Source organism: Lagenorhynchus albirostris, chromosome 13 (assembly GCF_949774975.1).
Source record: "Lagenorhynchus albirostris chromosome 13, mLagAlb1.1, whole genome shotgun sequence".
NCBI lineage: Eukaryota > Metazoa > Chordata > Mammalia > Artiodactyla > Delphinidae > Lagenorhynchus > Lagenorhynchus albirostris.
Window position 1 is genome coordinate 69,125,586 of NC_083107.1, and position 25,228 is coordinate 69,150,813.

At 42.0% G+C, this 25,228-nt stretch overlaps 1 protein-coding gene across 6 annotated transcripts in view; it reads right to left on the bottom strand.

The window, feature by feature from the left end:
• The window catches only part of SELENOI (selenoprotein I), a 44,351-nt gene extending 19,422 nt beyond the window's left edge, over positions 1 to 24,929 (bottom strand). For all 6 annotated transcript variants that reach the window (XR_009544043.1, XR_009544042.1, XR_009544041.1 and 3 more), the window contains exons 1-4: positions 24,767 to 24,929; positions 6,748 to 6,816; positions 6,168 to 6,276; positions 3,937 to 4,011 (exon numbers count right to left, since the gene is read on the bottom strand). Coding sequence is in view for 3 of the 6 variants with exons in the window: in XM_060168852.1 (XP_060024835.1) it covers positions 3,937 to 4,011; positions 6,168 to 6,276; positions 6,748 to 6,816; positions 24,767 to 24,823 (310 nt within the window). In the remaining 3 variants the exon portion in view is untranslated. The remainder of the gene's footprint in view (positions 1 to 3,936; positions 4,012 to 6,167; positions 6,277 to 6,747; positions 6,817 to 24,766) is intronic.
• Between the last annotated feature and the right edge of the window lie 299 nt (positions 24,930 to 25,228).

Below are 25,228 nucleotides of genomic sequence, written 5' to 3' on the forward strand. Positions count from 1 at the left end.
TAGACTGGCTTTCCAGACAAGATGAAATCTGAGTGGGGACATAAAGAATGAGTTGGATTTCGGTAGATAGGAGATAAAGGAGTGTGTCATTTCAAGAGGAGGAGTGCTATCGGCAAAAACACCGAGATGGAAAAGCACATGTGTGTGCAGAGAATGCCAAGTACTTTAATTTGACCAGAAACTAGTATGTGAAGATGGCAGTCTAAAGAGGCTAGAAGGAAGGTCTGAGCCAGTTTAAAGGTATCAGAGAGTCTGAGGAGCTACTACAATTATCTGAGTAGGGGATTACAAAGAGAAAAGCAATGCAGTGCTTCAGGAAGACCCACTTGATATTGGTGGGAAGGACAGGCTGGGAGAGGAACCCTACTTAGTAGGCCTAAATTGAGATGGAATGCAGTGGGCATAAAAAGCTGGAGGAAGGCGAGATATTAAGAAAATAAAAATGACAATGCAACAAAAGAGGAGAGGTAAGGCCGAAGGACAAGAAGACCATCTCCAAAATCTCCCGTCTGTGTAACTAAGAGAGTGGTAGTATTAACAGAAATAAGAAAATCTGAAGGAGCAAGACTGATAGAAAAGATCTGAGTACAGTTTTAGATGCTGAAGTTGAAGTGTTAGCAGGACATCCATATGGTAATGTCGAACAACTCAACCTAAGGATACTTACTAGCAACTCAGAAGGTAGATAAGGGCTAGATACTAACACGGGAGTCAACTCAATAGTGTTAAGGATCAGGATTACCAAGGGAATAAGGAAAGAGAAAGAGAAAGAGAAAGCACGCTGGAACACCTTCACACAGGGGCACACCTTCACACAGGGGCGAAAACAGAGGAGGGGGGGGTGAGGAAGAGAGAATGGTACAACCTAGTTAAAAAGGAAGAAGAGTCTGAATTATAAAAATTCCTCCTCCAAAGAAACAGTTTTGTTAACTAAGTGCATCAGAATTAGACTAATTGTAAAGACTCAGATTCAAGGAATTAAAAATTCCTTATCATTACTGTGTTTATCTTGCTCACCACAGTGTTATCCCCAGTGCCTAGCTCAGTTTGTGGCAAAGACGGCCTTTAAAAATGTTGTTGAAGGAATATATGAAAGGATGAATCTCAAACTCTGGCCCAAACACTAGATCTCTGTTATATAGGATTGGGAACTTTTCTGCCTCCAAGTAGTTAAAATATATCCTAAAAGTCTTTTCTTATTATTTGCTGACTTAATTTCCTATTCTCGGTGCAACTTCTGTGCAGTTATTACAAATATTATATTCATGAACTACATATTAATTAGGTTTTGTACGTCTTCTCACTGAACCCGTTCTAGCCCCATAAGTCTGGGGTCTAGATAAGTCTCACAATGTTTTTTCATAAGAAAGGCAATTCAGCGCATAACCTATATATTATGAAAAAGCCACCAGCAGAACCTACAGCAGCACCCTGTGATCAAACACACTGATATTTCTGCAGCAAAGCATAAGGATAGTCACACTGGTAGCATAAATGAAGGCTATAAATTGTTGCTTCAAGGCAGGTTTTGCAACAAACAGTTCATGTTAGATCAGGATTTTTGCCAGAATTGTGGAGACCTGAAACAGGTAGATGGTACAGTACTTCAAAAGACTCTTACGGGGACTTCCCTGGTGGTACAGTGGTTAAGAATCCGCCTGCCAATGCAGGGGACACGGGTTTGAGCCCTGGTTCGCGAAGATCCCACATGCCGCGGAGCAACTAAGCCCATGCGCCACAACTACTGAGCCCATGAGCCACAACGACTGAGACTGCGTGCCGCAACTACTGAAGCCCGCACACCTAGAGCCTGTGCTCTGCGACAAGAGAAGCCACCTCGGGACTTCCCTGGTGGTGCAGTGGTTAGGAATCCGCCTGCCAGTTCAGGGGACACAGGTTCGAGCCCTGGTCCCGGAGGATCCCACATGCCGTGGAGCAACTAAGCCCGTGTGCCTCAACTAATGAGCCCATGTGCCATAAGTGCTGAAGCCCACGCGCTTAGGGGCTGTGCTCTGCAACAAGAGAAGCCACCACTATGAGAAGCCCGTGCACCACAACGTAGAGGAGGCCCCGCTCGCCCCAACTAGAGAAAGCCCGCGCGCAGCAACAAAGACCCAATGCAGCCAAAGATTTAAAAAATAAATTAATTAAAAAAAAAAAGAGGGGCTTCCCTGATGGCGCAGTGGTTGAGCGTCCGCCTGCCGATGCAGGGGACACGGGTTCGTGCTCCAGTCCGGGAAGATCCCACATGCCGCGGAGTGGCTGGGCGCACGAGCCATGGCCGCTGAGCCTGCGCAGCCGGAGCCTGTGGTCCGCAACGGGAGAGGCCACAACAGTGAGAGGCCCGTGTACCGCAAAAAAAAAAAAAGAGAAGCCACCTCAGTGAGAAGCCCACGTACCGCAACAAAGACCAACACAGCCAATAAATAAATTTAAAAAAAAAAAAAAAAGACTCTTATGACATGCTGTTAAAAGCCAGAGCACACAGGCCTCTCCTTTTCCCTATTCCTCTTGCAGTCCTTGGCAACCAAATCCTATAGCAAAAAAAAAATTTTGTTTTTTTGGCCACACCGCACAGCATGTGGCATCTTAGTTCCTGTGCCCGCTGCAGTGGAAGTGCGGAGTCTCAACCACTGGACCTCCAGGGACGTCCCATTAAAACCAACTCATCTTTAATAACAAATGCACAAAAGCCTCTGTCTAAATGTAGATCTTTTAACTAAGTTTTTGCCTAATTCTTCTTGATTTCATTCTCTTCCTTCCCCAAACTCTTGCAGCTCTGGTCATCCACCACATCAGCATTTAATCCTGTACCAAATTACCCTGGTTTTGTGAATACAAGTCATTTTTATCTGAAGAGACCTAAGCAACTTTAAGTCAGGGTCTGCTACTTCACATTCATTTAAAAACCACATACTGAGTACCTCCTATGGAGGAGGCACTGTTCTTATAACACTGGGTACACAGCGAGCAAGATAAAGTACCCACCCTCAAGGAACTTACATTTTAGAGCAGACAACATACAAGGGGGTCATATGGTTTTAAGTGCTATGGAGAAAAATAAAGCAGGGAAGAAAAAGAGAATGCAGGACAAGTCACACAGATGATCCCAACGAAACGCACCCTTGGCAGAATACATGGTGTAGCCTGGCTCAGTGGCCTTCCCTGACCACGCCCCCTCCACCAAATGAGAATTGATCACTTCTATATTTGTTCTCCCACTATGCTCTATTACAGCATCTCTCTCAGTATTCTGCAGTTATTTGATATGTCAGTACTGCTTTCCAAACTCATGGCAAAAATGATGTCTTATTCCAGGGTTGGGAAACATTTCTTGTAAAGGGCCAAACAGTAAATATTTTAGGCACTGTGGGCCAAATGGCCTCTGTTACAACTACTCAACTATGTCTCTGCTGCAGGAAAGCAGCCACAGACACGTAAAGGAATGAGCATAGCTGTGTTCCAGTAAAACTTCACTTACAAAAACAGACAACAGGCGCTTCCCTGGTGGCGCAGTGGTTGAGAGTCCGCCTGCCGATGCAGGGGACACGGGTTCGTGCCCCGGTCCGGGAGGATCCCATGTGCCGCGGAGCGGCTGGGCCCGTGAGCCATGGCTGCTGGGCCTGCGCATCTGGAGCCTGTGCTCCGCAACAGGAGAGGCCACAACAGTGAGAGGCCCGCGTAACGCAAAAAAAAAAAAAGCAAAAAAACAGACAACAGGCCAGATTTGGCGTACAAGTGGTAGTTTGCCAACTCCTATCTTTGAATTCCCAGCAAATGACAATATTTTTCACAGAGAAACTCAAGAACGTATTTATCAAATTGAACAGGATATTAATAAACCCTAGTTAAAATGAATTAAGCACAGGAGAAAACGTGCGGTGGCTATCCTTGCTGACAGTTTCACCAGCCACTGACTATTTGCCAATTTCTTACCTAGAGTGTAGGCTACAAAGTTGAGGATGCCCACTACAATCCAGACCCAGTCAGGTACATGCTTGTGACCTGGTGCTGTAAAGGAAAGCAACTCAGATTTTAACACAGTCTAAGTACAACTGTTCTTACCATAGCCCATACTGCCAATGAGAAACGTTTCTATTTATTAAACAGAAGCTGAAGTACTTTACAATATATTTCGAATGCAGAACTAGGTAAATATTAGAATGTATCAGCAAACTCTGACAAAACAAAAGTAACTGCCCAACCCCTCATAAACAATAGGCATTTATTTTGAGCTTTAATCATAACTCAAGACTGACTATCTTCACTTGAAAATTACTTATGTGCCTAGAATGAAAAATAATGTTTTTGGAATTCAAAAAATGCTTGTGTTTAATCTGATCCTTGTTGTTTATGATTATACTACAAACATGTATTAAGCTTTCAACCTATACTCTCTCACTAAATTATTAATTAGCCGAACAAAAGACCTTTTGATTTGTGTCTAGGTAAATTACCTCAACTGGATGATTCTGGCAACAAAATCGTTCTGAAATGTCTGGACCTCACTTCCCCCCCACCAAGATAAAACAAGTGAGATTCAGCTCTGGGTTCTAGTCCTGGCTCTGTGACCAACGAGCAGTGTGGCCCTGAATATACCATTTAACCTTCCTGTCTTCCACTTCCCAAATATACTGGGACTAGATGGTTAATCTGGCCCTTCAAGTTGTATGACTTGGAGAAATACATATATTTACGTATTTTTAGTTCTCTTAGTAACTAAGTAAATAGTCTTATTTAGTCAGAGAAAATACTATTTCTAGTTTCAAAGATAAACTTTTGAGGCTGTTCTGAGGATTAAAATACAATTTTAAAAAACCCCACAATATCAAAACCATGCTTAATGAAATTTAAGCATGGTAATGGTAATGATCTTGAATTACCATTCTATTACATATACAGAAGCTATGCCTAAAATTTTCAGTTGATAAAGTCAGGCATAGGCAGAGTTTCAATATTCATAATTCCTATAATATGAAAAGTCATTAAGTGTTTGAAACTCCAAATTCTCCTACAAAAACAATGTTGTCAGGGATTGTTAATTTCTCTAGGTCAGTGCACAAACGTCTGCTGAACCCACAACACAGATGAATTGTAGCAGCGGTCCCCAACCTTTTTGGCACCAAGGACCGGTTTCATGGAAGACAATCTTTCCATGGATGGGGGAGGGGGGGCGGTGCTGGTGTTTCAGGTGGTTAATGCAAGCGAGGGCGAGCGGCAGATGAAGCTTCGCTTGCCCGACCCTTGCTCACCTCCTGCCGTGCAGCCCGGTGGCTAACAGGCCGAGGACCGGTACCGGTCCGCGGCCCAGGGGTTGGGGACCCCGGAATTATAGTACTAAAACTCCTGACTACATCATTTATAAGTATTCTTATTGGAAAATATCTTCTAACTTAGAATACAAAAAATACTCATCTACCTCCATCTTTCTGTTCCTCTCAACTCCATCCACCAGTTGAGCAATAAGAATAAACTGTTTCCCACATATCCCCCATCATCCCAGATGTGCTCCAGATTCTCTTGTCCAGCCGGGGCAGAAGCTGGGGTGTGGGAGGAAGTAAGATAGCAGTGGGTCTGAAGGAAGACGTTGGGAATAAGCTGAAAACTGCCTCCAAAGGTGCATTTTGCCTCCCGTCCTCAGTAAGGGCCCAGACTTCTGTCAATAAATATCTAAGGTCTAACAACCATTTTCAGAAGAAACTGGGAGTTATTAAAGGTACGTACAAGTGCTGAGCAGAGGAAAGAGAGACCACATTGCCTTTAGAAAAGGGGGATTTTTATTCCATACCTAGAAAAGGGGAAGGGATATTTCTGGAACTGGTAGGTATGCTGGGCCTTGCTTATTCTCATTTTCAGGCAAAACTTCAGAGTCCTACTTTTCCATCTTCTTATAAATCCCATTACTCTTTATTTACAAAAACCTCATTGCTTTTTAGACAGCATATCTAAATTCAATAGCCAAATTGGTTTCTAGAACTTATTAGAAACATACATAACAGATTGTAAAAACACAACTTAGCCTTTACACCCAATTCTAACATTTTACAACCCTTCTAATATTCAAAACTTTTCAGAAATGCAAGCATCTTAATAGAATTAGAAAATAACCATATCTCATTTTGTGCTATTTAGACATTTGAGATTTTATATTAAAGTAATAATCTTACCTGAAGCATAAAAGTCAGGATCAAAGTATGCCATAAGCAGAAAATTGAACACAACCAGCAGAAAGCCAGAAAAGGTTATCAGATTTGGAGCCAGCCAAGTAGGAAATACCTATTTGTTTCAAAATAATTACAGAATAATTAAAGTAGAGAAATCTCTCTGTCCACTACATACCACAACATGCAAATGTGTCAAAACAAAAACTATAAATTTGAAAGACCGTATATACAAGAATTATATATATATATATATCAAATTATAAACCGTAATCAGTTAATAGAAATAAGTCTATTTTCTATATTTTAAATAATTCTATAATCAACAAACTTTTATAATCATAACATTATATTTATTTTAGAAAAATTTAAGAAGCATTTTATAAATATGATAGATCTAGAGTATAAGCTTATACTTCAATGATGAGATAAATCAAAAGGTATGTGACTAAAGGAAAGGAGGATGGGAGAGGCAGTTTCTCTAAACGTCTTACTGAACTGACAGTTGGTCTGTAATACTCCATAAAGTAGTTTAAAATATTTAAAACTTACTAAAACCTAAGTACATGCTTATTAATCATCTTACCTTCACTACAGTGTTCCAAAATGGATGCATGACATACAGAGAGAGCGGATTGGTATCCACAGCACTGTACTGTTAAGAAATGAAAAAAAATATTCAGAGTTAATCCTTGCATACCAGCAAGTATTTAGAACAATATTTCTCAAATGAAAATAATAGTACAGGGACTTCCCTGGTGGTGCAGTGGTTAAGAATCCGCCTGCCAATGCAGGCGACATGGGTTCGATCCCTGGTCCAGGAAGATCCCACATGCCGCGGAGCAACTAAGCCCGTGCGCCACAACTACTGAGCCTGCGTTCTAGAACCCGTGCACGCCAACTACTGAAGCCTGCGCACCTAGAGCCTGTGCTCCACGAGAGAAGCCACAGCAGTGAGAAGCCCGCGCACCGCGACAAAGAGTAGCCCCCGCTCACTGCAACTAGAGAAAGCCCACGTGCAGCAACGAAGACCCAACACAGCCAAAAATATATCAATTTTTTTAAAAAGAAAATAATAGTAAAAAAAAATCTAGAGAATATATCTAGTTATACAATGTCCTCTTCTAAATAACAGAACTGGAGAAGCAGTATGAATGGGGTAAAGATGGCCAAGCACATCTTTGTATAATATTTATAATATAACAACGTTGCAGCAGAAAATTTTATATTGCTTTCAAGTGCTCACCTATTTGCAGGATAATGAGCACACTGTGTGCATTCACACACTGACTTTCTCAACCTCCTTCATCCCTCTCAACTAACAGGAATCTAGCTGTTTTACCCTTGACACCATTACTAATGCACTTATTAATGGTACAACCTTGGGTAAGTTACTTAACCTCTCTGTCTTAGTTGCTGCACCTGTAAAATGAGGATCACAGCCTTTACCTCAAAGGATTGCCATAAGGATTAGATAAACTGATAACATATAGGAAGTGCTTAGAGCAGTACCTAGCCCACAGTTAGTGCTATATAAGCATTAGGTACCATTAGTGTGTTTTGAGCATCAAAGGAATGACAGATCCCTTTACAGCTGGAAAATGGATTGCTTAAATAAGCAAAGGAAGAAAACAACAGGTTAGGGTGTTCAAATGTATTCCCCAACTGTTGAGCTATTTAGTAAAACTTCAAAGAAAATTTTAACAAAATATCTGTATGTAATTATGTAATACTTTAAGAGTCATGTTGATGACTTATTCATCAGAGACACAAACACACACACACAAACACACACACACTGGAGTGCCTGGCATGTAGGAAGCACCCACTAGGTGTGGGGAAGAAGGAATACAAAATAGGTAAGGGACAACTTAATTCTCACCCTCAGGGAGTGGGAATACTACCTAATTCAACAAGCTCTCATTTAAAAGATGTCATACTAGTCAAATGCCTGAAAAAAGTTTCAACTGTGCTTTGTATTTGTTTAGTATGAATATATTGGGTTGGCCAAAAAGTTCGTTCGGGTTTTTCCGTGAAGGCCAACCCAAAAAATAAGTAGTAAGCATCTGAGCAACTGATTTTTTAAAAAATCATAATTAAACATCAATATTTCTTCCTGAATGTTTTATGGATATGCAGGAAATATTTCTCATCAGTGTTTCAAGATTTAAAAGTGTGATGGAGCAAAAAAGTAAATAAATAGAAATAATTTAAAATACTACTAGCAAAGAGAGTTAGCTAGTAAGTCAAATGTTTACTCAACAGAATCCATGGCTGAGTGCCGCCATTTCTCCAACTCATTCTGATGAAATGCGATATCCTGGACAAAAGATCTGAGACAGATAGTGGAAAGAAAATGGTGAAGGAGAACACTGGCCAGAGAAGCTCTGCAGCTGCACCCAGACTCGCAGCTGGAGCCTCCGTTAAGTATTACTGTTCTCGCTAAAATCAACTTCTACGTGCGTGGTTCTCTACAGCCTGCAAAGCTTTTCCACATAACAGATACCATGACACCTGAACCTCTGTAGAATGAAGGAGTCCCCAGCTGATAGGACTGCCTGAATTTAAGTTTTCAGACCTGAGGCCATGCAACCAATATGAACCCTGAAAAGTTGCCAGTGACAAGGCGGGAGGGCCACGGCCTCCTCCATTTCACCAAAGTCCGAACCCAGACCCACATGACATAGCCAGCAGGTCAGATAAACTGGAAAACCACAAATTTCAAGTCCACCATCTACTGCAAAGTACAAAAGTTGTAAGAAGTCCAAATCAGAAGAAAACAATTTGACATCACACGAATAGTTAATACGATGTACAAAGTACAAGGCTCTTAATTCAAATGTTTGCTGAATGACTCTCATTCACCAGCTTTCCATAATTTGAATTTACGTCTAAAAGAAGGTCATTTACTCATGGTATTTTGATTTGAAAAGCTCCTCTTTTTAAATTCTGAAGTTTTTTCTCTCTTTTAAATCTCTTTATTTCCGCTATTATAACATTTCACCTTTTTTTTCTTTTTTTTTGGCTGTGTTGGGTCTTCATTGCTGCACGCGGGCTTTCTGTAGTTGCGGCAAGCTGGGGCTACTCTTCGTTGTGGTGCACAGGCTTCTCATTGTGGTGGCTTCTCTTGTTGCAAAGCACAGGCTCTAGGCGCGTGGGCTTCAGTAGTTGTGGCTTGCAGGCTCTAAAGCACAGGCTTAGTAGTTGTGGTGCATGGGCTTAGCTGCTCCACGGCATGTGGGATCTTCCTGGACCAGGGATCGAACCTGTGTCCCCTGAATTGGCAGGCGGATTCTTAACCCCTGTGCCACCAGGGAAGTCCCCAAATTCTGAAGTTTAACTCTAAATTTCTATTTCAGGAGACCAGTAGAAGTATGAAAAGATTATAGAACTCAATACAAATAGGTCAGTCTGCCTAACTGCATTTTTTACCTTTAATAATAATAGCAGATAAGCTCAAGTATAACAAGGAAATCTAATATGAGATTACAAAAGGTAGCAAACAGTAAACCTAAAGAGCACTCTGTGCTCTAGCCTTACACACCTGAGTATTTTTCAAGGTCACATATCACTTGGTATAAACAAAGAAACTTGAAACTGTCTTGTGAATCAATAGGAGGAAAGAAGAATGAGTCACACCTTCCACATGCCTGAAAAAATAAGTAAAATTTTAAAGGAGCTAAACTAAATTTAGTTAATGCCTGTTAAATATATTATTTTCTATCGGAATGGTGTTTTGGTATACACCAGAATATCTGAACAAGGTAATAATCCCCTGTTTAAGGCCTGCAGGACTTGCTTGATCTACAATCTGTTGGGCCAGACTAATCCAGTGCCCTGGAGAAAGGCTTGAGAACCACAACCTGAGTTTGAGAATCATTCCAAGGCAGAATCTCAGAACCACAAGAGTTCAGGAGATATCTAGTTCTCACGTGCCTGCCCCTCACCTATGTGAATAGGTAAAACAGTCATCTGGCCTCTTTATTTTTTTCTTTAATTTATTTTATTTATTTATTTTTGGCTGCGTTGGGTCTTCGTTGCTATGCGTGGGGCTTTCTCTAGTTGCGGCGAGTGGGGGCTACTACTCTTCGTTGTGGTGCGCGGGCTTCTCATTGCGGTGGCTTCTCTTGTTGCGGAGCACAGGCTCTAGGCGCGTGGGCTCAGTAGTTGTGGCACACGGGCTTCAGTAGTTGTGGCTCGCGGGCTCTAGAGCGCAGGCCAGCAGTTGCGGCGCATGGGCTTAGTTGCTCTGCGGCATGTGGGATCTTCCCGGACCACGGCTCGAACCCATGTTGCCTGCATTGGCAGGCGGATTCTTAACCACTGCGCCACCAGGGAAGTCCCTGGCCTCTTTATTTATTTTTTAATTTTTGGCTGCACTGCGCGGCATGCGGATCTTAGTTCCCCAACCAGGGATCAAACCAGTGTGCCCTGCAGTGGAAGCGTGGAATCCTAACCACTGGACCGCCAGGGAAGTCCCTGGCCTCTTTTTAAATGCCTCTGGTTACCAAAAAACTCATTACTTCTAGAAATAGCCCAATCCAACGTTAAAACAACTTTTCTATATGCTAACAAAATCCTCCCCTCACCCCATATTTCCTATCATGTTTTCAATTTCCCTAACAAAGCCAGGCAGACAAGGGTCCAATTTTTTTCCAAACAATAATGCTTCAAATGTTCGAAGATGGCTCTGCCTGTCACACCTAAACCTTCTCTTCACCTGGTTAAAAAATCTCATGTTCCTTTTGCTGTTACTCTCTTGCCAAAGTTTCACTCTCTTCATCATCTAGGTCTAATTCTCTAGACCAGAGGTTGGAAAGCTTTTTCTGGAAAATGCCAGAGAGCAAATATTTTAGGCTTTGCAGGCCAAATGGTCTCTGTAACAATACCCAAAACTGCCACGGAAGCAGAAAGAAGTCCCAGAAAATAAGAAAACAAAGAGGCATGCTGTGTTCCAATAAAACTTTATTCACAAAACAGGTGTCCGGGGGCTTCAGTTTGACAACCAGTGCTCCAGACAATCCATTTTGTTGTTAAACCAAAACAAAAGTGTGACCCAGGGCAAAAGGAATATTTCAAGCGGTGCATGAGCACAAAGGAGAACATGACTAAGGTCTTCTTCCTCAACAACTTAGTTCTCTAACAGATGCTCAACACAGTATTAATTTCCTGAGGCAACAAAGTCATACTGCAGACTTACACACACCTTCACAGCCACCTTACCCCCTCAGGCCTTTCTCATACAGACTGCAAAGCCACCTTTCTCTGTGTTAATATGACGCTGACTGTTGGAAACTAAGTGTAAGACCCTATATTTACCATTTTAACATTTCATCTTGCTAGAGTCCACTCATCTTTCTATCTCCTCCAATCTCCTCAGGGTCAGACTCAGTTATCCAAGGTACCAGCTCTGCCCCCCAAACTCTCAGCATGTAAAGCTCTCATGCTAGCAATGCCTTCACATAAGTCTCTGTAAAAATGCTGATCAAGGTAGAACTTCTAAACATTCCCCTCAAGATTGCTATTAATACATTTAGTCATTTTTATTTGGCTACAGAATTCCATACTGTCATCTACGGCAATTAGTCTATGTCACCCACGAGAAAAGATTTTCATAAAGTCTTAGTGAAATCCAGAATTATCTTAGATAATATTCTGTCAAATATTAGAAAGTTTCAACTTTCTACAACTTGTAACTACAACTTGTAACTTCAGTACAAGTCAGGAAATAAAGCAGAGTTCATTCTTCATTCATTCATTCAGTAAAGTCAACAAATAATTGTGACTGAGTGCCTATGATTGTGCCAGGCACTGTGCTAGGCCACCAGAAAGAGAATGGTGAACAAGACCAAAAAGTTTCCTATGTTCACCAAGTCCAGTCTAGGGTGAGACGGATGCTAAGCAAGAAAACAAGTCGTAATCACAAGATGTGATCAATACTGTGAAGGCAATAAACAAGGTGTTTGTATCAGAGGACCAGGGGGCTGGGAATGTGCCTAGTCAGGGTGCTCAGAGAAAGCTTTTCAGGGGAGGGGACACTTAAGCTGAGTCCTAGAAGATGAGAAGACAGGTAAAGCATGTATGAGACAGAACAGTGAGTCAAACAAAGTAGACCCTAAAGAGAACACGCTGCTGGAGATTCCATTTATATGAAGTTCAAAATCAGACAAAATTAATTGATGGCAAAAAGAGGTCATAATAGCAGTCTGGTGAGAGGGACTAAATGGGGGCCCTCCGAGGTGCTAAAAATAATTCTTTATCATGGTGGTGGTTACATACATATACAAAATTCATCGAATTGTGTACTTAAGATCTGTGCGTTTGTATATAATTTATACCTTAAAAAGGAGAAAGAAAATAAAGAATATATGTGTGGCAGTGTGCGTGTGTGTGTGTGTGTGGTGTGTGTGTGGTTTATAGGTGTTGGGAGGGGGGCGTGCATGCCAAGATGCCTTCTAAGCAGAGAACAAAATGTGGAAGGACCACAGAGTGGAGGGAGGCCAATGGAGCCACAGCGTAGTGAGTGAGCGAGGAAGAGTGGTATGAAATGACACTGGAGACATGGGCAGACACCACCCAAAGGTCCACAGTGAGTTTTATTTTATCATAAGCCCAGTGCATATCCTGATTTATATTATTAAAGGATCCCACTGTTTACAGTGTAGAAAATGGACTGGAGGGGGGCAAAGGTGCAAAATAGTTACGAGACTGTTACAGTATACCAGGCAAGAGACGATTACGGGTTAGGCCAGGAGCGGTACAATGACTCTAAATTACTTCCAAAATATGCTATAAAGTGCCCATTTTTGAGAAGGGCATTAGAAATGTGCCTCCTCTTAATTTAAGAAGGAAATTGGCTCTAACAAAAGGAAAACTATGGAAGCACTTTGTTGGACCTAAAAGTATTTCCCTTATACATGTACTTTAAATCCTTTCTATACACTGATAAGAAAACTGACTGAACTGACACACCCTTGCACTAAATACAGAGTTTTGGACAACTTATTAATTAGACTGAGGCTAGTATCCCATCTAATACTAATACAGATGGTAATACTCTAACATCTATAAACAGATGCAGGTTTCCCTTGCTTTGTCTTCTAATCAATGTAAGGAGGATAAGTCTCCAACTATCAAATGATTTTTAATTCAAATCCTGTCTTTACCCATTTGAAATATAAACTTTACACTTATGAAACATATTTTAGTTAACCCTGGAAATCCATAAAGTATGGATTGAGTACAAGCTAATAATAGTTTATAAACAGCACTTATTGTTAATCATTTCAGATGTAAGCAGACTCAAAATGATGTTTCTGACTTTTTAAAATGATTCCCCAAATTCTTGAGTTCCAAATCATCCATGTTTTTAGGAATAAAAGGCAGGATAGTCACAAAGAACCAATTTTAGTTCACACTGGGTTCACTGTATGAAGTTACTTATTGCTTATACCAACTTTGCAGACATAATGAAAGAAACACATTATCAACCTTTCTTAAGAACTCAGGAGAGAGAAAAGAAATGTCAGCTCTCTTCTCTCCCCCTGCACAGTGAAGCTCAGTGTCTGGTGTGGTATTGGTATGGTATGGAGGTCAGTCCCTTGCTGACAGGTCTCATGACTCAATCATGTTTAGGCTTAAGTCTTTACAGGGGCAGGATCCTTTGTGGCCAACATGTGCCCTACCACTCCTGGAGCAGAGTTCTTTAGCAATGGCATTCCAAGTCTCTGGGCCAGTCACTTAAGCAAAAAACATAAAACAAAAGATCCCAATTATTAAAAATTGTTATTTACGCAACAAATATCAAGGCAGTCAAAAGAGCTACCTTCACATACAAATGTGGGACTCACTGAGCACTGGTACTTAAAGAAGCAGTTAAGAGAATGGAGAAAGCTTCCCGACCTGATCCTTTCTGCATCTGGCGCATAGTAGGAGTTCAGTAAACATATCTGAGTGTTTGCACATATGAATGAATAAATGCATGAACTACTCTGCATGTTTACTTAAATGGCAGTATAGAGTGATTCCCTCAGTGATGAGAGGAACTCTTTTCCCCCGGGAACTAGTCTACAGCAACTTTTCACTTCACAAGGGGAAGCTGCTCTTACTCTCCCCCTATTAATAACACCATGTCTACATGTGTATGTTTTATAGTTTCCAAAGTACAATTACCTTTGTTCTCTTATTTGATATTGTAAAATAGATAAGGTAGATTATTCCTCCCTATTTTACAGATGAAGAAACTATAAAATTCAGGGATTAACAGCTAATACGCAGGAAGGTCTAAACTGTAAATCCTTTATGAATCATCTTGGAACATTTCTGCGAAATGGATCACTTTGCTTTAATCCAGACTACCCGCTCCGGGCTCAAGTACAATCATGAGCCACCCAGATCCACTGAAACTGTTATTAACACAGTATCCTCCAATTCTTCTGTCTTCCAATTTGTGGCGGACACACCCTAAGGTAATCCCCAGTGAGTCAAGCTCTTTTATAATCAATCCCCTCCTATTGATGGTTCAGTCGTTCCCCTGAGGGTGGAACCTGTAACTTGCTTCTAGCGAACAGAATATAGTGAAGGTGATCGATGTCACTGCCTTGATTGAGAGAACATTATAGGGCAAAGGTGATGAGATGTCCCTTCCATGATATAGTTCATTACCTAAGATTCCATCTTAACAGTTTGGAGAAGAGTCTCCCATTGACCTTGAAGAAGCAAACAGCAATGTTTATGAACTGCCTATGGTGAAGGCCATGTGGCCAGAAAAGTGGGCAACTACTAGGAGCCGAGAGCCTCAGCCCTATAACTGGAAAGAACTGAATTCTGCCAACAACCACATGAGCCTGGATGAGGACCCCAAACTCCAGATGGAAGCACAGCCCAGCTGACATCTTCACTGCAGGCTGGCGAGACCTCAAGCACAGGAGCCAGGTAACTGGTGCCCTGACTCACAGAAACTGTGAGACAATAAATGTGTGTTGTTTTATGCACCAAGTCTGTGGTAATTTGTTATCCAGCGATAGAAAACTAATATCCAATACTGAAAGCACTGCAACATCCTCTTTTCTAGTAAGAGATACCTTGAGGCTCCTATCCACAAAATCAAGACTACCTGATACTTGAGGGTTAATATATGAACATTACGGTAATATAGCTTCTTACTCCTTTACATTCGTTTCTTGGTTTTATTAACTGCTCTTCAATATAATGGAGTATTTCTCTGATGAGGTGCTTCTCAAAATGTAGTTGCCAAACTGAGTGCAAATTCTTGGGCCCTACCCTAAATACACAGAATCAGACAGCCTGGGGGTAGGGCCCAGCAATCTGTCTTGTAACAAACGCCCCAGTTGATTCTGAGGCACCCTCCAGTCTGAGGGCCACTGCTCTGGTGAAAACAAATGTGAATGACACTCCTGCAAACTCCTCAGCTGAAGGAAAAGCCACACCATCAGCTTAGTGGTCAACACCTAAACCTCCTGATGGCAACTTCAAATACTGCACTGCAAGCAAGAGACAAGGTATAATAAAATTCAGCAGGTACTCACTAAATGCAAGGCACTGTGCTAGTAATAATCTATCAAGAAAGAAAAACGCCAAATCGAACTGAAAATGAAAAAAGGGGGGGCATTATATTAACCCTAAGACAGAAACTGAAAGTTTCTTAAAGTTCTTTTTAATTCATACAAGACTTTAAGAACTACACCCACAGAGGACATGACTCAGTGGACAATGAGATCCCATTTCCGTGAATACTGTCATTTATATCTGCTAACAAATCAGAGGAAAGAAGGTGGTGAGAGACGACTGGAGAAGAACTAGAGCAGTAAGACAAGAACAAGCATGTCCTGATGACAAATGTTTGCTTGCTAGACTTAAACAACATATAATAAACTAACAAGAGATGAGAAGATAAGACAAAAGGAGGGGTCATTTAGTGAAGGGACTTGAAATCCTTGCTGAGGAATCTCGACATCAAACACATGATAAATATGTGGGAGGTACTGCAGATTCATAAATAGGAAAGTGGTATTTGAAAAAATTTACTTACTCTTCCTTTGCTGAAACATCCTTTCTCTTGGTATAACCTCCTCGGGTGTGAGTATGTGTGTATATGTTATATGACAGTTAAATGTTCACAAGCAGAGAAGCACAAATGTCAAGTTTTATTTTTTATTTACTTAACACTAACACAGCACTAAGTGCCAGGCACTTTACAAATATTAACTCATTCAATTTTGACAATTTTGATCCTATGAGGCAGGTACTACCCCATTTCACAGATGAGGAAACCTGGTTAGAGAGACTAAGTTATGCTCAAGATTGCAAAGCTAGGATGTGGGTTCTATTTAACTCGTATCAGTCCCAAAGCTAATTAGTTAATCAAAAGCCATTTACCGCAATTAGAGCTAATAGTGAATGAAATGTTCTTAATAGTCAACTAAATATAAGACTAGCAAATACAAGCCCACTTGTCCCTACGAATAATTTAAAACTGGGGGAAGAGAAAACAAAGTCAGTTCTTCCTTTTTCACTGTACATTTTCCCCATCTGTAAACATTAGACACAAACCCAATTAAGCACGGCACTGAAGGTCTTTATTCTAATGTTTATATCTTTTGCACAAAACACCCAGTAACTACAAAGCAGAGTTTATATGCCGTTCTTAGAACTGAGAGGCAACATAGCATGAAGAACATGGACTCTGGACGCAGAATGCCTGGGTTCAAATCTCAGCTGTGGGACCTTGAGCAAGTTACTTAAACACTGTGTCTCAGTAAAATGGGGTAAATAATAGTACCTCTACCTCACAAAGCACTTGTGAATATTAAATGAGACAATATATGTAAAGCACTTAAAGAACGCCTGGCATATAGTAAGTGCTATATAAATGTTTGCCATCATTATCATTATCACTATTGGGTATTTACAATGACGTTGCTCTTGCCATTGCAACCTCCCCTCATTGAGCTCATTAGGCTCGGCCTGGTCCCTCACACACCTTCCACTTCCTTGTGCCTCTAATTTAGCATGATCCGCCCAGGCTCTGTGCCTTGGTTCCCATCAGACTCTGACTGAAACATCTTTCCCCTCTCTCCCTTATGCACCAGGCAAATGACATTTAAGCATTACAGCAGTTACAAAAGCAAGCCATCAGCAGTGAACTGATATTTCAGAAAGTAGTTTAAGAACCAATTCGTTTCTTCCAAATAGCACCTAGAAATGGAGTAACCTTCTACCTAACAATCTCTCTCACTCTGCAGAAGTTTCCCATCCATTTTTCTCTCACTCCTTCTGAAAGATTCCTGTCTCTGCCAACTGAAAAAATAATTCTTTCTATGAGACATTTGTAAATCTATATCTAAGACGACTAAAATACATTTCAAGCCTTACTAATGTACTTACAAGTGAGAGAGGCCAGTTTCCCACATCTACTCAAGGAGACCAAGGCACAACTAAAGATGTTATGCTTGAGTTAACTGTAACACATCTAGCTAATGCCATAATTAACACATTATATTGTAGTCGGCCTGCAGTCATAACAAGTGAAAATCAAAAGATCAGGAATTTCTCATGTTTCCCCTGTGACTCTGGAGGAAAAGTGTTCTAGTCTTTGAAATCATTACAGAAACAGTCCTCTAACGGGGGACATTTCATCCACAAATGATATTTCTCTAGAACATGAAATTTTCTTTGTTTTAATTCCAAGTCCAAAAACCACACCTTCCAAGAGAAGTCTGCCCCATGGTCCTGTCCAAGAGAAGGGCCCTGTGCAAAAGATTACTGTTATTCTGCCAGATTCAGCATCACTCATCATTTAAATCATAACTTTGCTTCTGTTCTGTAAGGACCAATCTCGTATGGTTAGGTTACTGATGAGATATTAATAAAATACCTCCTCACTGAAACATCAAGAGGATTAACTCTTAGACTCATCAAATGCTGGGGGCCGTTATTACCAAAGAGTTAACGCTTCACGAAACCCCTACCTCAGCGACTCCACCCCATCATCCTACCAGAACCTGAGTCACCCCAGACTCCTCCGCATCTTTTACCTTCACCCCTTCCAGCTAGTCAGTTACTGCGTTCTGTCAATTTAAAATCTTAAATCAAGCATCACAATCAAATGTACATAGGGGGGAAAAATGTACATAGGGATCAGGCAGGTAAACTGAACAAAGCAGACCTGCGTGGAGCACAGGGACTGGTAGGGAAATGGCACACTAGAGAGCAAATACCCTTTTTTTTTTTTAACATCTTTATTGGAGTATAATTGCTTTACAATGGTGTGTTAGTTTCTGCTTTATAACAAAGTGAATCAGCTATACGTATACATATATCCCCATATGTCCTCCCTCTTCCGTCTCCCTCCCACCCTCCCTATCCCACCCCTCTAGGGGGTCACCAAGCACCGAGCTGATCTCCCTGTGCTATGCGGCTGCTTCCTGCTAGCTATCTATTTTACATTTGGTAGTGTATATATGTCCATGCCACTCTCTCACTTTGTCACAGCTTACCCTTCCCCCTCCCCATATCCTCAAGTCCATTCTCTAGTAGGTCTGTGTCTTTATTCCCATCTTACCCCTAGGTTCTTCATGACCTTTTCTTTTTTTTCCTTAGATTCCATATATATGTGTTAGCATACGGTATTTGTCTTTCTCTTTCTGACTTACTTCACTCTGTATGACAGATTCTAGGTCCATCCACCTCACTACAAATAATTTCGTTTCTTTTTATGGCTGAGTAATATTCCATTGTATATATGGGCCTCATCTTCTTTATTCATTCATCCTATGATTGGACACTTAGGTTGCTTCCATGTCCTGGCTATTGTAAATAGAGCTGCAATGAACATTTTGGTACATGACTCTTTTTGAATTATGGTTTTCTCAGGGTATATGCCCAGTAGTGGGATTGCTGGGTCCTATGGTAGTTCTATCTGTAGTTTTTTAAGGAACCTCCACACTGTTCTCCATAGTGGCTGTATCACAAATACCCTTTTTGAAGAGGGCAAGCACTATTCAGCTTCAGGAGATTCTTGTCAGGGCCTATGTTATCCACTATTTTAGCTTTTCAAGAGAATCCAGAAATCTGGGCTTTTATGGGGAAGATACTAATTTTTGAAACAAAGTAGGTGTGAGCCAAATTAACTATATCTGCTGGCCAAATTCAGTGGGCAGGTTAACCAGTTCTGACCTCCTTTAGATTCCCATCTCCCCTTCTATCCCCACTGCTTTGATTCAAGCCTTCCTCATTTCTGACCCAATTTTATCTGGGAGGATCCTAAAAGGTCTCCAGATCACCCCTACCTCCCCTGCTCTCCATTCATTTTCTAGTTGCCAGGGTGAGCTTCCTAAAATTAAAATCTGATCCTGTTTAAAATTTGTAAGTGGCTCCCCAAACCTATAGCATTACCACGTACCTAAGAACCACCTGAGGTATGTGTCTAACATGCATATCACAGCAACCTACCCGATGTGAACCTCCCAAAATGGACCTAGAAATTGGCTAAACAGTTTCCCCAGGTGATTCTAAAGCCAATAGTCCTTGGACCACAGAAACAATGATCTACAGGGTAAAATCCAAAAATCCTTTACATCAAATCATCCCTCTCTGAGGGGGCCCTGCCTCCCTCTCCAGTCTCTTCTCTGGACACTCCACCACTAAGTCCCAACACCTAACATCTTACGGTTCCCAGAAAATACTCTCAGGCCTCAACCCCTGTGCACTCACCCCACTGCTCTCCAGTGCTGGGATGCCTTTTCTCCCCTCTTCACCTGGTAAGAACTGGGGCCTACTCAGCTTCATCCTCTAGACTGAGCTCTGCCTTCCCCTCCATCCCCTCTCTGAAGCCTTTCTCAGCTTTAACCCTTACTCCCTGGAGCTGCTTCCTTCTCTCCCACAGCACCCAACACTTACCTAACTGTATTTATTAATTCTTTATATCTGTTTATTTCCTTGCCCATATGCCACCAAACTGAGTTCCTTGAAGTCAGGAATTCTAGCTTAGCTTAATTTTGCAGCCCCAGTGCCATGTCTGACCCAGAGCAGGCCCTGAATAAATGCTTACTGAATAAGCAAAATCAAACTGCATGAACCAGTAAGGGTGCAGGCCAGATTCCAGTTCTTTAGCATTACCATCAAGATGCATGCAGCCTCTCCTTCCCACCTAAATTCACAATTATCACAATTCCTGTAATCAGGCTATTGTTGACAGTCAAGTTAATTAACTACCATAATAGCAGAAGCCAATTCATCATAAAATTATATTCTTGAAACCAAACAAGATATTGCACAGAACACTTCCTCTCTGAAGCAAAATGATATGATACAATTTGAAACTAGCTGCTACACTATCAATTAAAACTAAGCCTTCCTTAGGTCAGATTAGGTATACCACAATAGAAGTTTCACCCTCAGATAAGTGGGGAAATCCTTCAACTAAAGATAGGGTAAGAAGAGAGAAGGAATGATAAGCCTCATGAGAGTGAAATCCCTCAACATAACTGTCTGAAGGTACATTAATAAGCAACAGAGAACAATGGTGGTTAAACTTTCTACCTCTTCACATTCAAAATACAAAAGTATCCTTCCGATTTCCAGGAGATGCACAGCTCCATTTTACCATACTTCCAAAACGGTTTTTATTCTTTTACACTTGCATTCCTTCAACAAATATTTGTCAAATGCCTACTCTGTTCATGTGCCAGACCTTGGTCACATGGAACAAGAGAGCTGTAGGATGTGCCCTCCCAGAGCTCATATCCTAACAGAGAGGGCAGACATTCAACTAATTATTCAACTGTTTGATAAGGCTGGGATAACACAATGAAGAACACAAGTGTTTAGAGAGCATATAACACAGAATCCATCCCATGCTTTCTTCTATACTCAAAATCAATTGTCTTAACAGTTTCTTACTACAGAAACCTAATTACTACTCTATGTGTGTGCTCCTTTCAGGAGTTATTCTGAATAACCGCCAGGTTTCCAACTGTAGCTCCTCAGATGTACCTCTAGGGAAGATAAAGAAATTAAACTGGTTCAAAAGTAATTTTTCCACCAGCTGCTTTTATAGTACCAATTTTTCTCTACAACTCTTTGTTTTAATACACAGGGTCACATCAGGGAATAAAAATCTCTTTTGAGTGTTTTGGGTCTTTACCCATTTATGGGATGATCTTCCTCAAAAGCTGTTTTAATGCGATCAGCATTTACAAAGCACTCACTGTCGAAGCCCACATAATGGGAATGGGTGATCTTCAGGAAGCAAAGGTCTCTAGGTGCAATTCATGTTCCAGTTAAACTGACCACACAGACTTTTTTCCTTTGGACCTCTGGATTCATATTTTTTTAATATGAACGCAGTACTGAGTAAAGAACCTTCTACTAGAAGAAGTTTAGGTTATAAATTTGTGCCACACACCCCCACCCCCAGTTTTTTAAAGGAAGCCTCATTATAACTAAAATAACATCAATAAACTACGTTTTAGTGAACATTGGATGCTGGCTAAATTGACCTTTGTTTTCCAAGATGATAGGAAATCTGCTCTCAGACACAGGAAGTGAGTCAGATAACAGAAGAGGGGAAAATAGGAATGGAAAAATCACACTAAAATTTTCTGTAAATTAGGACACCTATCTAGTCGGAAATACAAATCTAGGAAAGACAGCTTATAAAAAAAAAAAGAAGAAGATTCCCTATTACAGACAATGCTGCAAATGAAACAGCTAGTCTATTGGCACCTACTAGAAAGCCAAATCCTAGTAAGGAAGAAAAAGTTTTATATTTATATAAAAAGTCAATATTTACAGTGCAGAAGAGGTAACAGAAAGGTGGAGGAGCTTAAGGGAAAACAAGAGGTATCTAGGTTAACAACCTTCTTTAGTGAAAGCCCTGCACTGGGTTAAATTTCGACTTAAAATGTTCAGACAAGTCAGCACCTCAGTTCAAACTGGTATGGTACCACATTGCTTGAAGGCAGAGGAACGCACTATGTGACCCTGTAAGGTCTCTTAACAGTTACCCCAATTCCAGTTCGACAAGATCCACTATGACTCTTCTCAGTTATTCATTCATTCCACAAATGTTTACTGGATGCCTATGCACAGAAGCACTGTGCTCAGGTCATGGCGATCCATAAGGCAAGTGTAACCACTTGGGTACTGCATTCTAATGGGGAGACACCTAAAGAACTAACTCCATACAGGAGCAGAGGGTACTGTGAGAGCACACTTAAGGGGAATGAGATACTTAGGGAATGCTTCTCTGAGGAATATTTAAGATGCGAAGATGAACATAAATGGGCAGCTACATTCCTGGCAGACATAACAACATTACTTGAAGATCTGAAAAAAAAGGGGACGAGGGAGATGGCTGCTAATGTTGGGAGGGGTAGACAGTGAGTGGCATGACATGAAGCTGATGACACAGACAGACGAGGGCCAGGTCATTCAGAGCCATGCAGATCATGTTCTGGATTTTTGGACTTCATTCCAAGAGCAAAGGGAAGACGATGGAGGATTTTAAGCAAAGGAGTGATGTGACCAGATGTACATTTTTTTAAAAGATCACTACGAAGCATAGAGAAAGAACTGGAAGGGCAAAAGTGGATGTGTGCAAGCAACCATATCAAGTAGTATTGGATTATAACCCAAAGTGTAAAATAAATATCCATGAATTCATACTGATATAAATAAATCATTGAATAAATATACATTGGGAAGAAAAGATAAATCTTCCACGCAGAAATCCAAATAAATTATGTCAACACTCTGCCCTCAAGGAGGTGCAGCATAACTCTCCACTCCTTAAGTGAGGGCTGCGCATACTGACTTCCTTTCAAAGAGAAACCTGACAAAAACTACCTCAGCAAGGTGATCAAAGTCAACATCAACAGCGATAAGTCATGCCGATGACATGATGACATGTACTCTTCTCACAATGAGAAAGGCACTTCAACCCTGTGGTCTTCCCCCCCAAACCCCATGACCCTTGTCTAATCATGAGAAAAACATCAGACAAATCCCAATTGAGGGACATTCTACACAATACCTGACCAGAACTCCTCAAAACTGTCAAGGTTATCAAAAACAAGAAAAGTCTGAGAAATTGTCATAGCCAAGAGGAGCCTTGAGACGTGATGAGTAAATGTGATGTGGTACTCTGGATGAGATCCCAGAACAGAAAAAGAACATCAGGTGAAAACTAAGGAGATCTGAATAAAGTATGCGCACACGTTAATAATAATGTGTAAATATCGGTTCATTAATTGTGACAAATGTACCATAAGATGTTAATAACAGGGCTCCCCTGGTGGCGCAGTGGTTGAGACTCCGCCTGCCGATGCAGGGGACACGGGTTCATGCCCCGGTCCGGGAAGATCCCACATGCCGCGGAGCGGCTGGGCCCGTGAGCCATGGCCGCTGAGCCTGCGCATCCGGAGCCTGTGCTCCACGACGGGAGAGGCCACAGCAGTGAGAGGCCCGCGTACCGCAAAAAAAAAAAAAAAAAAAAGATGTTAATAACAGGGAAAACCGGGTGTGGAGTATATGGGAACTCTGTATGTATGATCTTCACAATTTTTCTGTAAATCTATTCTAAAATATTCTAGAACCATTCTAAAATTAAAAGATTAAAGTATATCTGGGGAGAGTGGTAATGGAACCATCTTCCTACTTTAGGCTAAAAATGACAGAACATACAGGACCTGGTGATTCACCGGCTGGTGGGTGGGGTAGAGGACTCAGTAGTGAAAGCGACTCAGGTAGCAAGGACGAAAGGTTACTGCCCAGATGTGGGGCTTGGGCAACTGACTGGACGGATAGTGGAGTCATTCACTGATAAGGGAGTCGTGGAGGAGAACCGTACGTGAAGGAAAGTGAACAACCAGCATTTACTGGAGGCCCATTATGTACTAGGCGCTTCTCCAATTCTCATAATCATTCCGCATCGTAGAGACTATTATTTGGCCCAAAGCCAAATAAAGAAATTAGATTCTGGTATCAGGTTCGGTATCAGGTTTATATGTACTCCAAAGCCCGCGCTCTTTCCACTACACAGTTCCAGTTCCTGCCTGTGCACACGTACTTCACTGGCCGCCCAGGCGCCTCTTTGCTGGGAGTGGAAGCGAGCGCATCAGCAGTTTGGCCCCAGCAGTCACTCTCCCTCCCCGGGCCTCATCTGCCAAATGATTCTCTCCATCTCCGAAGTTGAACGCAAGAGAGCCGAGTAGAAACTTCTTCATTAAAATGAAGACAATTAAGATACCACAGACGGCAACTGCATCACCTCTCAGGGGACTAAAAATAATAATAATAACGAAGTAAAGAAGCGAAGGGAATTCTCTCGCTCCACTCTCGTCGACCGGTCTCCTAAGGAAAAGGCAATCCCCCGGGAGGGTACCGAGTCGGAGCGGCGGGCCTAGGATGCTCCCACGCTCCCCGACCCCAAAGCCCCAGCACTCGGCAGGACCCACGGAGAAACTCCCTTCAGCCTGCCCGGAGCCACGCGGCACAAGGTGACACGGACCGCGCCGGCCCCTTAGGCGCCTAGGAGAGGCCGGGACCAGCAGGAAGAGTGGAGTCCGCGGGGCCCGCGCTACCTTGTATTTATCAAAGCCGGCCAGCTGCTCCGGGCTCACGTATTCGTAACCAGCCATGACGACGCGAACACTAGCGCCCACTCGGCAGCGACGCTCCACGACGAGATGGGGAAACACGAGCACCACACCAGCTGGGCAAGACTGGGAAGACCTGGGCTGGCAAAGGCGCTGGAAAAGCCGTGCTCCGCCCACCGCGCACGCGTAACCACCCCAGCCACTTCCGCCGCCTCCCAGAGCGCAAGCGCAGCCCCCACTTCTCCCCGTCCACCGAGGGGGTGTAGCTAGCAGGCTCACGCGGTTCCCCCTTCGCGCAGTCGCAGTCCAATCAGCGTAGATCGGGAGCCACTAAGTTCCGCCTTCTAGGCTTCCTCGTCGCTTTATTAGCTAGCGTCAAAATTGGTGAGTTGAGGTAAGGCAAGAGGGGAGGTGAAAGGTCAGTTTCCCAGGAGGCCTTGCTCTTCG